Source organism: Zingiber officinale, chromosome 8B (assembly GCF_018446385.1).
Source record: "Zingiber officinale cultivar Zhangliang chromosome 8B, Zo_v1.1, whole genome shotgun sequence".
Taxonomy (NCBI): domain Eukaryota; kingdom Viridiplantae; phylum Streptophyta; class Magnoliopsida; order Zingiberales; family Zingiberaceae; genus Zingiber; species Zingiber officinale.
Genome location: NC_056001.1, coordinates 7,786,869 through 7,800,393, shown reverse-complemented (window position 1 = coordinate 7,800,393; position 13,525 = coordinate 7,786,869). Strand labels below are relative to the sequence as shown.

Sequence of the window (13,525 nt, the reverse complement as noted above, 5' to 3'; positions counted from 1 at the left end):
CCCCACAAATAATACTCACAATGAAAATGTAAAATTTAAATCTATTCCACATTGAATTGCTTTCTTAAACAAAGAGCTAAATAAAGCTTGAGAACTAACAAGTGAGCAAATAACACATCTCAACAACATAATTGGCTTTCTTTCTTTATCCGAGAAGAATCTCAGCATGCTCTCACATGAACCAACTGTGAAACTAAGAATGTAAGAGCGTTAAATCCATCTCAGATTTTGGAACTTTTGTAACCGTCCTCTGTGCTAGTCATGCCCTCTTCCCAGTCACCCATCCGTCGTCCACCAAATACCACTTGCTGAATGCCCAAATACCTGAGTGGAAGAGTGCGAACATGAAATTTCTAAAAACATCTTGTTTCAATAGAACCCCAGACTTGAACATCTATAGGTTACAAAGTTCACAGCATCTCGAAGAAGATAGTTTACAACTTCAATATCATAACAATCACCAGTGGGTATGACTTATCACCCTAAAATTTGTCAAATATGGGGCTAATGGGTGTCACCATGGTCATATAAGATCCCATGCTTCATGCCAACTATGGATTCAAGCAGCTTATTCAGAATTGGGAGATTGCCGCATACTTTATCATAAATTGTTCTGAAATATATAATGAAATGGCAATCAAATAATGGGTCAATATATCTGAGTTAATACAACAATCTAGTACAACCTTTAAGCTTTTCTCAATGTAGCAAAACTGGCTGGGCCGGTCGTCCACTGATTAATTATTTTTTTTCAATATAGCAAACTGTACATTTTTAGACAATCCAACACAGAACCGTTCGTTTTTATTTAATATAACACAATGTTAAAATCTAGCATCCCTTATTCAGTCTCTTTAAAATGATGATACGTAAACTGTTGTTTTGGATGATGATATCAATTTCCACATTCGTTCATCACTTCTAAAATCTATTTCGATGATAAATCCATTTTCAAATGGAGACTGAATAGCATGATAACAAAAATATATGGTATCCACATATACATCTAAAACAAGCATGCGTGATACCCTCCCACGCGGTGACCTACTCGATTTCTACAAATGACGGTGGGACTAGCCGAGTGAGGCACCCAGGGCCTGACTTTTTTTTTCTTGAGGAAAACAAGCATGCACGACAACATACTGTGTGAATGTCACATCATAATTTTAACGGAGATCGAATGACCATTTTTAATATGAAACTTAAATGTTTTGTTATATTTGATAAAAATGAAAGTTGTACTACCTTTGAACTTTTTTTATAAATAATTTGTTATTTGAATAAATCAGGCTCTAGCCTGTTGGAGCCTTATTAACCTGTGCTTCAGCCTGTCACACACTAGATGACCAAACATCACGGTCTCATCTAGTGAAAAAGAATACCATTAGCCAATTTAGAACATGAAATAGACATGGTCAAAACCTTGCAAGGGTTACTGAGTTATATCTGTTGGCTGTTTGAATATTTGCTTGTGAATTTTGTTTATTTCAAAACATGCATCTTCTGTGTTTTAGGTGCCATTCTTCTGTGAAGGTATCCATTTTATGAAAATATTTGCAAACTGATTAGTATGAGAATTGCTTCCTCCAGTTCATAATCAAATCAGGTTAGTAGTCAAATAATAAAAGGTTTGTCCGGAGCTTAAAGTATAATTAATGGGAATCTCTGAAATTAAGCAATGAGCTGAAGTAGAAAAAAAGATAGAGACGTAATTTCAAAGAAAGTCTTACTCTGAGCTCAATACAGTAAGGCAATTAAGCAATACATCAACAGCAAGGAAATCAGCAGTTCCAAGGTCCACCCTGCAGTAGGATTAGTTAACCAAAAACAGATGAAAAATGTGCAACTCTTGTAATAATATTTCCATGAAATTACTAGACCCAATAATTTACCAAACCCTTCCCCAGTTGTCCTGGAATTCAACATCGCCAATATCATGGAAGGATGAAGGCATTGCTTGAGCAGCTTTATCAGAATCATATAGTGGATTGTAATCCATGGATGAGTTTGCCAACTAAAGTAGATAAACGAGATTAAAAAAATCTCCCGAAGATAGACACCAATTTAAAGGAAAAAAAGAAAAGCGATACAAGAAAAATAACATAACAAAAATACATAATGAAATAGCACAAGGTTGTGAGTTTTGTTTGAGCAAACCTGTAAATTAGAGGAGTTGAAAGCTCCTAAACGTCCCATAACATACCATGACTGAATAACCTGTGTAAGAAACAAGTAATGACAAAACGATAAGAAAAGAATGAAAAAGTTACAAGATGAAAACTAATAGGACAATTGACTTACACTACCAAGAAGGTCAACATCACGATCTGAAGGTGCACCATACAGTTCAAACCATATAAAAGAATCTAAAGGATTAAAACTGCATAGAAGAGGACTACAATACTTAGTAGAGAGAAATTAAAGCACGAGAAGAAACAGAACCCACCTATGATTATCAAGAAGCAGTAGTTCAGAATTCCACACAGACAGTATCAGGCATCATTATAGGAATGATAATTTACTTTAGCATAGTATGGTATATTCTCAGTATTTGATTATCCATTCTAGACCTTGATGTGTCTTGACAGCCAACTCTTTCTGATAATCTGAACATACAAATTTATATTTTGATTAGATTGTTGTTGTAACAGGTGTCCAGGATTAGACAACCAGGTTATGGAATTCTTTGCTGGTAATCTCAAGTTAAAGAGCAATGATTCAGTCGATACAGGTCCTAAATTAGTGAGTACTTATCTCTATCAGCAACCAGTAAAGTATCCTTTCGTATGGCGTTGATGTTCCAGACATAAAATAAAGCTTGAGTTGCACATCCTTTCGTATCACCGGATACTGACTTGAGCATTGGAGGGCTAATGCCGGGAATCCCTTCCCGTCCCGGCACTGATGTTTGTTGTCTTGCAGAGCTACGTGGAGTCTTCGTCAGTCAACCGTATAACCACATCCCTTGCTTGCCATCTTAGCTAGTTTTAGACAAGATCATATTTGGCGTCGTCGGAAGCTTACCTGAATCCAAGCTCTGAGATGGAGGATGTTGGACGACTCATCACGGTGACGTTGATGCAAAAGGAGCTCAATATGCTGGTGCAAGCGCGAGTGGTGAAAATATTGGAGCAGGGCATTAGCCGGTCGCCAAGTAAATGAACCTGCGACATCAACGATAGGCCAACAAGCCGAATATAGAGACCGAGCGAGAAATGCCGCCGCTCGTCGGTCGAACAACAAGCCAATCTACACATTCAAAGACGCACCAGATGCGTCAATCCCCTATCATCAGGCGTTGTTTTGCACCCCTTCAGAGGTACAAAGCCAAGCGGATAGGGCCCAAGGATCCTCATTAGAGGGAGTGCTCGCTCGTGCTCGCTCGGGACGAGCGCAAGGGTAAAGCCCCAAGGCTTGATGACTCCCCAGAACGGATAAATAGACAATTCTCTTAGGAGATCTTGGACGACCGACTACTGTGACACTACGCGCTGCTAACTATCAGAGAATACACGGGGGCAACCAACCCCGAGGATCACCTCATCAAATTTGACAATATGGCCACGCTACATCAGTACTCTGATGGAGTCAAATGCCGAGGGTTTCTCACTACACTCTCCGGATGGGCTCAGAGGTAGTTCAGGCGATTGTCGATCGACTCTGTGTAGTTTTAAAGACTTCCGAGCGGCGTTCCTGCAACACTTCGCGAGCAACCGCCGCCATCAGAAGACGATTGTCAATCTGTTCGCGGTCAAGCAGGGGCCCAAAGAGGCACTACGGGCTTACATCACGAGATTTAACCAACTAGCTATGGAAGTCCCTTCGGCCACGCTGGAGATCCTTGTGAGTGCATTCTCACAAGGGCTGTTGGAGGGCGAGTTTTCCGCTCGCTCATCCGGAGGCCTTCTAAGGACTTCGGTTATATGCTCAGTCGTGCTACCGAGTACATCAATGTGGAGGATTCCCAAGCAGCTCGGAGGAGGGAACTGATCTCCAAGCCAGCAGCCGTACCGAAACGCTGAACGACCCATTCAAACCCACCACCAAAAGGGTCCCGAGCAGGAGCATCGCAATAAGAACCCCGTACACACGTGGTCCAGCATGTGGAAGCCGAACGGGGAAGGTACAATGAAAGATGACCATGAACGCCACTCTTTTGCTTGATTCATCGGATGGCGACACAAAACACCAGAGATTGTTACAGTCTCAAGCCGAACGCCTAACGAGTGGCCTTGCCAAGATCGCATTGCAGATCCCCGTCTCCTGACCATCACCATCACAGGCGATCCGGAGGACGACAGGAAAAGAGAAGGCCTTCAGTCGAAGAACATCCACAGTCGACGCAGAGCCGGAGAACATCAACTGAGCGGCCGTGAACCTCAGCTCGGGAAGAGGAGAACCGCCACAATGCCGCTCGGGACGACATAGGAATGATCGCAAGGGCTTGATCGACGACGATTCTAATTGAGCCCGGAAGGCGCACGACCGACGCCTGGAAATCCACACCGTCGGGTGCAGCAAAGCAGCAACAGCAGGGTCGAAGATCAATTTTGGTCCTCGAGACTTAGAGGGAATGGAGGTCCCTCACGACGACGTCCTGATAATCCAAGTGGTAATCGCTAACTACAATATTCACCGTACTTTCGTAGATACAAGTAGTTTAGTGAACATCATCTTTAAGAAAGCGTTCGATCAGCTGTAAATTGACCGGAGCGAGTTGCAGCCCATGACGACTCCCTTATACGGGTTCACTGGCAACGAAATATTGTCGATCGGCTAGGCTCGGCTGACCATATCTCTCGGAGAAGAGCCGCTTAAGAGAACAAGGACGACGAATTTCATCGTGGTGGACACTCTGTCCGCCTATAACGTCATACTGGGCCGACCAGCGTTGAATGAATTTCGAGCGGTCGTCTCCACCTTTTGCCAGAAGATCAAGTTTCCTGTCGAGAACTCGGTCGGAGAAGTGAAGGGTGACCAACTGGCCACTCGGGGATGCTACGTTGAGATGGTCAAGACCGAGTTGAAAGCTACTTGGAAGGCCTAGCGGCTTAGGGTAAATGCAATCATGGAAGAACCTCCCGCACTGATGTATGACGAGAAGGAAGAAGTCCAAATTCATCCAGTCCGACTGGAGGCTACCACTTTCATAGCCGCTGACCTAGCTGCCTAAAAGAAGAAGGAGCTAGTTGTCTGTCTAAGGCAAAATCATGATGTGTTGACATGAACAACACACGAGCTCTCGGGCATCTCGCGGCGTAGCACGAAGATCACCACGTGAAGATCGAATGCAATTGTCCGTTCGGCTAGACTACAAAGCCACGAACAACGAGGCAAAGTACGAAGCATTAATAACCGATCTGCAACAGCAAGGCATGTGGGAGCTACGCGGGTGTTGCTCCACTTCGACTCTTAATTGGCGGTGCAACAGCTCTAAGGGACTTTTGAAATAAATAATGTCAGGCTAAGGCTATATGCGGAAGCATTCGAGAAATTGAAGGTTGGATTCAAGAAGTCAATATTCAAAAGATCCCTCGAGCGGAGAACCAATACATGGACAAACTGGCAAAGTTAGCAAGTTTCTCGACTCCGGTGGTGTTGGATAAGCCAATCGAGCAGGTGATGTTGGTGGCCCACATCGATAGGCCAACTGTGGGAGCTGCCGACAACTGGAGGACGCCTCTAATTGAGTACCTTTGATCAGGGAACAAGCTGGCCGACCGGGAGCAGGCTCGGCTACTAAAAAAGAGGGTCCGATGGTTTACATTGATTGGAGATCAGGTTGACATTGATTGGAGACCATCTGTACAAGAGAGCTTACACAAGACCCCTGTCCAAGTGCGTCGGATCGGATGACGTTCAATACATTCTGCAAGAAGTTCACCAAGGCTTCTACGGAAGTCACCCGACGGACAGTCGTTGGTAAGAAAAATCCTAATGGCGAGATATTTCACGGACAGTGGCGACCTGCATCTCTTGCTAAAAATATCAGAACATACCGCATAGGTCGTGGTGTCATGCCCGTTCGACCAATAGGGCATGGACATTATAGGGTCCTTCCCGATGGCGATCAGACAAAGGAAGTTTCTCCTAGTAGCGGTGGATTACTTCTCTAAATGGGTAGAGACCGAGTAACTAGCCAAAATAATCAAGCAGATGGTCATAAAATTTCTGTGACAAAATATCATTTGTCAATTCGGCGTCCCTCATAGGCTAATCTTCGATAATGGAAGACAGTTTCAAGGAATAAAACTCAGAGAGTGGTGCGCTAGCTACAGTATTACGCAAACCTTCACTTCAGTAGCTTACCCCAAAAGCAATAGCCAGGTGGAGGTCACCAACAGAGAAATCCTCCGAGGACTCAGACCTGGCTTAACCATGCCAGGGGGAGTTGGGCGGATGAATTGTTGAGCATATTGTGCGTCTACTGTACCATGCCCCAAGAGGCGATCAACAGTACCCCTTTCGGTGACCGATATTACCCCATTCCACTTAGGATGGGGGGAAGCTGTAGTGCCGGTCGAGATGGGAGTGGAGTCCGATCGGGTGCAGCTCTATGACGAGGATAACAACGAGAGACGACTAATGGAGTTAGATTTAATTGAAAAAATCATAGGCAAAGCTACCGTTTGGATGATGACGTACAGATAAAGCATGAAGCAAAATTATATCAGACGAGTGAGGCCGAGGTCATTCCAGGTTGGCGACTTTGTCCGTAAAAGAGTCAAGCCGGTCGGCGACGTCGGCAAGTTGGAAGCCCTATGGGGAGGGCCCTATAAGGCGATTCAGAAGCTCAGCTCGGGATCATATTATCTACAAGATGAGAACGAAATGAAGCTCGACCAGCCATGCGAATCATCTTTAGCCCTATCGGGCTGGGTAGTAAGTTTGTAACTAGAAGGATGTAACATGTAATGTTGTTCATTCTATGGATGTAGGAAATTTTGAATGAAAACATTCTAAGTGGCCCAAACTCTCGATCAGATCGGGCAAGTTATAAGCGAGCGTTGCTCTCGCGACTGAAGATAATTGCCACGGGATTCAGACCGGGCGCGTCAAAAAATCTCGACCCGATCGGGCGAGTTATAAGCGAGCGTTGCTCTCTAATTGCCACGAGGTTCAGACTGGGCGCGTCAAACTCTCGATCCGATCAAGCGAGTTATAAGCGAGTGTTGCTCTTGCGACTGAAGATAATTGTCACGGGATTCAGATCGGACACGTTAAAGATTCTCGACCCGATTATACGAGTTATAAACGAGCATTGCTCTTGCGACTGAAGATAATTGCCACGGGGTTTAGACCGGGCGCGTCAAAGACTCTCGACCCCATTGGGCAAGTTATAAGCGAGCTTTACTCTTGCGATTGAAGATAATGGCCATGGGGTTCAGACTGTGAGTGTCAAAGACTTCGACCCAATCGGGCGAGTTATAAGCGAGCGTTGCTCTCGCGACTGAAGATAATTGCATCAAAGACTCTCGACCCTACTGGGCGAGTTATAAGCGAACTTTGCGATCGCGACGAAAGATAATTTCCACCGTGTTCAAACCGGGTGCGTTAAAGACTTTCGACTTGACCGGGCGAGTTATAAGCGAGCTTTGTTCTCGTGACTGAAGATAATGGCCATGGGGTTCAGACTGACGAGTTATAAGTGAGCTTTGCTCTTGCGACGGAAGATAATTGCCACGGGGTTTAGACCGGACGCGTCAAAGATTCTCGACCTGATCGGGCGAGTTATAAGTGAGCTTTGCTCTCGCAATTGAAGATAATGTCCACGAGGTTCAGACCGGACGCGTCAAAGACTCTCAACCCGATTGGGCGAGTTATAAGCGAGCTTTGCTCTCGCGACGGAAGATAATTGCTACGGGGTTCGGACCGGGCGTGTCAAAGACTCTCTACTCGATCGGGCGAGTTATAAGCAAGTGTTGCTCTCGCGCCTGAAAACACTGGACTCGAGTGGGCGACTTATAGGCAAAGAAGCCGTTCGGCCTATGCTAAGAAGATCAATCGAATGCCTTAGCAAATAATTACTTAGAAGAGTGGGAACGCAAGGATTCACACTTACGAGATTTTAACAAGGGTTATAAGATTATAGAACGGGAAACAACGCCGAGCGGGGACGCACCGAAGGGCACTTAGAATATTTAATAAAACACTAAAGCAAAAGCTTGAAACCATCGAACAGGTGCACATTCATTGACACTTGAAAATTTTTACAAGGTGTCAGAGAGGAGTACAAAAAGCTACGTAGAAATATGAAGAGAGTGCTAGTCGAGGTAGTCGAGGACGTCGTCCGCGGGCTACTCGGTGAACTTCTCCTTGTTTATAATTTTGTTGGTCAACTTTGAGGAGAGATAGCCGCCGTCCTTCAACTGCTGGAGGAACCCATCGATGCCGCAGTTAAAGAGGCGAAAAGCTTGATCGGTGAGCTTATCATTGAATGGGTCAGAGCGGAGATAATTCACCTTGAAAACCTCCAACACACTGGGTTCCTCCTCCTGGTACTTATCAAAAGTCGTTCGGGATGCCTCCAACACAACCTTTAATGAAGTCAACTCGACATCTTTTGTGTTGAGCTGGAGCTGGGTCGTCGCTTGCTCTGGGGCTCGACTCGCTCGTTCGGCCTCTAGAGCAGCTTCTGCCTCCTTGAGATTCTGAGCTAGAACCTGAGTCTCCTTGTTTTTAATGTCCAGGTCTTCGATGACTGAGTTTTCTGGCATTGGCAGAGTTTATCTTCGACTCAAAAGAATGAGCCTGCTTAGTAAGCCGGTCGAGTTGGAGGGCTTGCTCGTGACTTTTATTCTTCTCAACACTGAGCACCCGTTTGGAGCCTAGCAGTTGCTCGGAACTCCGATCTAAATCTTCTTTCAGTCGGGCCACCTCCGCATTCAATTGATCGATAAGGGCCTAGGAGACTTTTGATTGCCCGGCCGAAGCACGTAGTTGCTGCAGCTCGTGCTCTAAGAATGCCAACCTCTGGCACATTGCCAGACTTTCCACCCAGTACTGCAGTAAGAACAAGTTAATAAGCGCCGATCGAGAAAACAAAAGTAACAGTTAGTGTGTGTGTGTGTGTATATATATATACCCCAGTGGGTGAAGCCGTCCGCGAGCTCCCCAACTGGAATAGTCACCGCACGAGCCCTTGCATCGGCCCAGACTTGGGCTAGCAGTCCTTGAATCTTAATTTGGTGCTAGGGGAGCGCAGCTCGGCATCATCTGGGTGACATCACTCGTTGATCGATAGATGGATGATAGCCGTTATGTGCCTGTGGCCGCTCAGATCCGACGGCTTGGAAGTGGCGGACCCTTTGACTTGGATATTGGGGAGGAGCGGATGGTAGACACCTGGGAGGCCGTCATGGACAGCTGAGGTGGTATGTTCGCAACTGGCTGTGCGCATATGGTCCCGACCGGCAACGCAGAAAGCGAGGGTGTCCGATCAGACGATGGTAGAGTGGGAACGATAGTCTCCCTCTCCGGGATGGCAGAAGATGAGGTCTCGCCCTGCTCGGAGTTCGAGTACAGGGCGATAAGTGAAGGGGTTTGCTGGGCGGAGGTAGCCGAATGGGAGGAAGTTTCCCCGCGATGCCTCTTGCGCCGTTGGATTAATGGTTCACCCGAGGTGGCCGACTCTGAAGGCACCGCGATTGGCGCCATGAATGGTTTCTTTGGTGGGGGGGGGGGGGGAGTTCACCTGTGACGACCGCTGTATCGTTAGCCACCGTCTGTCTTCCTCCTGCCTTGCTAGTCGCCACGTGGCTTCCCACTACTTCACCGGTCCGATCGTAGGAATGTTTGACCGACAGTAAACCACAACTTTCTAGCTCGATGACACCCTTGACATTAATCTTTGTATCGCCCGGTCTGCTTTTGCTGCTCAGCCGTGCCTTCAACATGATTTGGGCAGCAAAAAAGAATCGGTGGGGAACGGGAAATCAGCGGGGAAATGATAGGTAAGCTTTATTTGGTCGATTTGGTTGCCGTTGAATTTGGAGGTTGTGGAGGTATACTAGAGCCCGGGTACGGGGCAGGGGAGGACAAGGAGACTCAGCCATGAAGAACAGAGGAGGAAAAAGATCAAAAGATTCGAAGAAAGAAAGGGAGAGAAGCATACTACAGAAGAAATCGACAGCAGAGGAGGAGACGACGATGAGCGCGAGGAAGACGGTGCAGGGAATAGAAAGAATCGGTTGCTTAAAAACATGGAGAGCGGTCGTTGATTTAAAAAAAGGCAACAATCACATCATTCCCAACCATCGCCTGTCACATCATGTCTACGACAGCATACGGGCACGCCACATGGCATTCTTCTAACGGAAGCACTAATAGTAAAACTGAGAGCATGATTGCAAGGCATGGCTGAGCGATGGAATAAAGATTTGAGTGGTTTTCGAGAAATTAAGATGACATCAGCGGCAATTAAAAACCACTACTGTCGAGAGCATAGCTCAATGGAGAATCATAAAATTGGCTGTGTCTTCGCTTCAGCAGCCAAATGATGGCTATGAAATCGAATGTCTTCGCTTTAGCAGCCAAACGACAGCTATAAAACCGAATGTCCTCGCTTCAACAGCTGAACGACGACTATTAAACCGAATGTCTTCGCTTCAACAGTCGAACGACGACTATAAAACCAAATGTCTTTGCTTCAGTAGCCAAACGATGGCTTTAAAACCGGACATCTTCGTCAGCAATAGCCGAACGAAGGCTAAAAAACCCTGTGAAGACATCGGCAAAGTCTATAGGCGACCCTGAGTTGCAGGACACCTGATCGGGTATAGAGGCTCACGAGCATACTAATAGTCCAGTCAGTCGGACTTGCAGCCTCCTTTGACTAGACTCAAAGGGGAAACTTGTGATCCGATAAGGATATAGGGTCCCACCAAAGATGAGTCAAAGTAGGAAAGACCGACTGACGTGGAAGATATAGTTAAGCGGGGTATCTAAGTCCGCCGAGCAAACTAGCTACGGTCGAACGAATCGAGTACTACCGAGCGGACCAGTACTGCCGAGTGGATGATAGCAGCTTGAGAGACAAGCAAGCCGAGTTTGTCCTGGCCGGGTAAATTGCCCTTCGACCACAAAGAAAGATAAGCAGTCATTAGTCTCGCCGACCGGGCACCACGCTCGGTCGAACAAAGATAATTGAGGACAGTTGGGAAGCTCTGAAAGGGACGAGCTAGCAAGCCTAATGACATTGCCAAGCGGGATAAGCCCGGTCGAGCGAGCGTCGGTCAACTGAGCAAGATCCCACCAAATATCTTATCATATCCTTTTCAGAGTTTGTGTTGTTGACAGTTGGACATTCCAGTAGGTAAATAGTACTTTAGAAGCTTCTAGGCTATTAAGTCAGAGGATTGCATGACTGTTTAAGGAATAGTGCTAAGGACACTTTTTGACATATCTCTTCCTAAGACACCTAGGAAGATGTGTCTATGCCTTGAGATGCGTGCACAAGCACCATGTTGACACTATAAATGGGGGTTTTTAGCTAGGGAAAGGTATGCGCAACTTCGTCTTCTACATTTACTGATCCCATTTTTTGAGATAATCGGATATTGACTTGAGCGTCGGAGGGTCAACACCGGGAACCTCTTTCCGGCCCGGCACTGACGTTTGTTGTCTTGCAAAGCTACGTGGAGTCTTCACCGCGTCAATCGTACAGCCACATCCCTAGCTTGCCATCTTAGCTGGGACAGGATCAAATAAGAACTTAATTTATGTGAAAATCATCAAGCAGCATACCCATTAACTTTCAGCAAGGCTTTTACTTCACTCCAAAAAGACATTTTCCCTTTCAGTAAGGCTTTTACTTCACCCCCAAGAGACACATTTCCTTTCATTAAGGCTTGATTTACTTGATTGAAAGACTAGGAAGCGAAGTGAAATTCTGAGAGGGACAAAAATTGCACAAGTTGTGAAGCGCTTATGTATATTTCTGTGTTCCTTCCCTTCCCCTCCCCTTCCAGAACAAGTTATCTATCCAAGTGAACCAATGCCTAAAATTCTACTTGTATCAACTAGTTATCTGGCGAGCAAATTCATAATAGCAAGAAAAAAGAAAGGACAACATAAAATGAGAAAAAGAAAGAAATCATGTCTCACTCTCTAAAGCTAACTTTAAAAGCAAGGACAGATCCTGTTTTTGACTTGCGAAAGTCTCCACCTTTCTTCCGAATCCTTTCTTCAACCTGTTAAGTATTTAGTTAAAACTTATCAGGCACATCAACATTAATCTTCTATTACATAATCATATAACGTCAATATAAACTGTAGATAACAAACCCTTTTTCTCATAAGTTCTGGGTTCCCTATGCTATCCCCAAGAACTGCACGGAGTTCAGCATCATCTCTGCAGGCGTTCTCTAATATCCTTAAAGATAAAAACATTAACTAATGTAGAGTTCAACTCCCTTAGCAGAACTATTAAGGAAAATGACAAGATTACAATGAGGGATGTTCAGATTAAGGACAAGGCAGCATCTTACAATTATGCAAAAAGAAGTAATTTTCCGTGTTAAAATGCTCACACTGCTGAGCATATATCACCTCATCTCTAATGTGTGCGCGATAGAAAATAATCAAGCATTATGTCGAACAACCTTTGTGCATAGAAATATTTCAATTTTTAAAAAGACAAAACAAGATCATTTGTACTTATAGTCAAATAAATCAACACTTTTTCCGAAATTAAATACACAGGATGCCAAAACATTCTCTTTATCATGAATATCCAAAGCTCCGCACGAAAAGGAAAAATGAATAGTTACATACTTAGCCCAGGTCGGGTAGTTATGCAAGCGGTCGTACTCCCTCCTCCGCTTCTCCTCCCTCACTTTAAGAAGCCGCCTCCCTCGGGCCGTCGTCCCCGACCCCTTCGCCGTCCCAGGACATCGCGCATCCCCTTCAACTTCACCATCACCTGCAATGGAATCTAATCCTTCTCTAGCAGTAGAAGCGAGGCTAGGGTTCCTTATACGGCTTCCATTTCGATTCTGGTCCGAGTACGATGATGCATCGCAAGGATTACCCAACCGAAAACTATTCTTGGTAAGAAGAGGAGGAGCAAGTAGAGAGGACGCTGGGGATAGGGAGGAACCAAACGAAAAGGAAGGAGAGAAGACTGGAGCGAGAGAAACCAAGCTGCAATGGAGCGCGAACATTCTTCAGAGTCGACTCCGCTGCCGTCAACGGTAAGTTTACCGCGAACCCTTCTACCTTTTAGAGCCCCTGCGGCTTTACGTTATGGTCATCGTCCCGGATGAGGACAATTTTGAAAGTAAATTTCTTTTTGAGCACTTATAATTTCCATTTTAACCATTTTACACAAAAAGGAATATTTTTTAAACTTATCCAAAGAGAATCTAAGTCAAAAAAAATCTACCATTCCCCATTGACTTACATTAAATAAGTAAAAGATTGGAAGCGACTTGAAAGGTTATTACGGTGGCGACAAATAATTTTTACAGAATTTTTCTCTCCACATAAGATATATTATAAATGCTTTTAAATTTATTCTTTGATA

General features: G+C 45.1%; 1 protein-coding gene across 2 annotated transcripts; it reads right to left on the bottom strand.

Annotated features, from left to right (window-relative positions):
• Nucleotides 1–21: 21 nt before the first annotated feature.
• Nucleotides 22–13,241, bottom strand: LOC122014679. 2 transcript variants are annotated; one of them, XM_042571036.1, is made up of 8 exons: nucleotides 12,775–13,240; nucleotides 12,286–12,373; nucleotides 12,106–12,191; nucleotides 2,302–2,380; nucleotides 2,158–2,217; nucleotides 1,893–2,014; nucleotides 1,731–1,802; nucleotides 22–324 (listed from the first exon to the last, which is right to left on the bottom strand). In XM_042571036.1, the coding sequence occupies exons 1-8, from the start codon at nucleotides 13,161–13,163 to the stop codon at nucleotides 222–224; spliced, it is 999 nt and encodes a 332-aa protein (XP_042426970.1). In that variant the 5' UTR covers nucleotides 13,164–13,240; the 3' UTR covers nucleotides 22–221. The 2 variants fall into 2 exon arrangements, with proteins under 2 accessions (XP_042426970.1, XP_042426969.1); XM_042571035.1 differs by lacking the exon at nucleotides 22–324 and adding an exon at nucleotides 339–613 and having other exon boundaries at nucleotides 12,775–13,241.
• Between the last annotated feature and the right edge of the window lie 284 nt (nucleotides 13,242–13,525).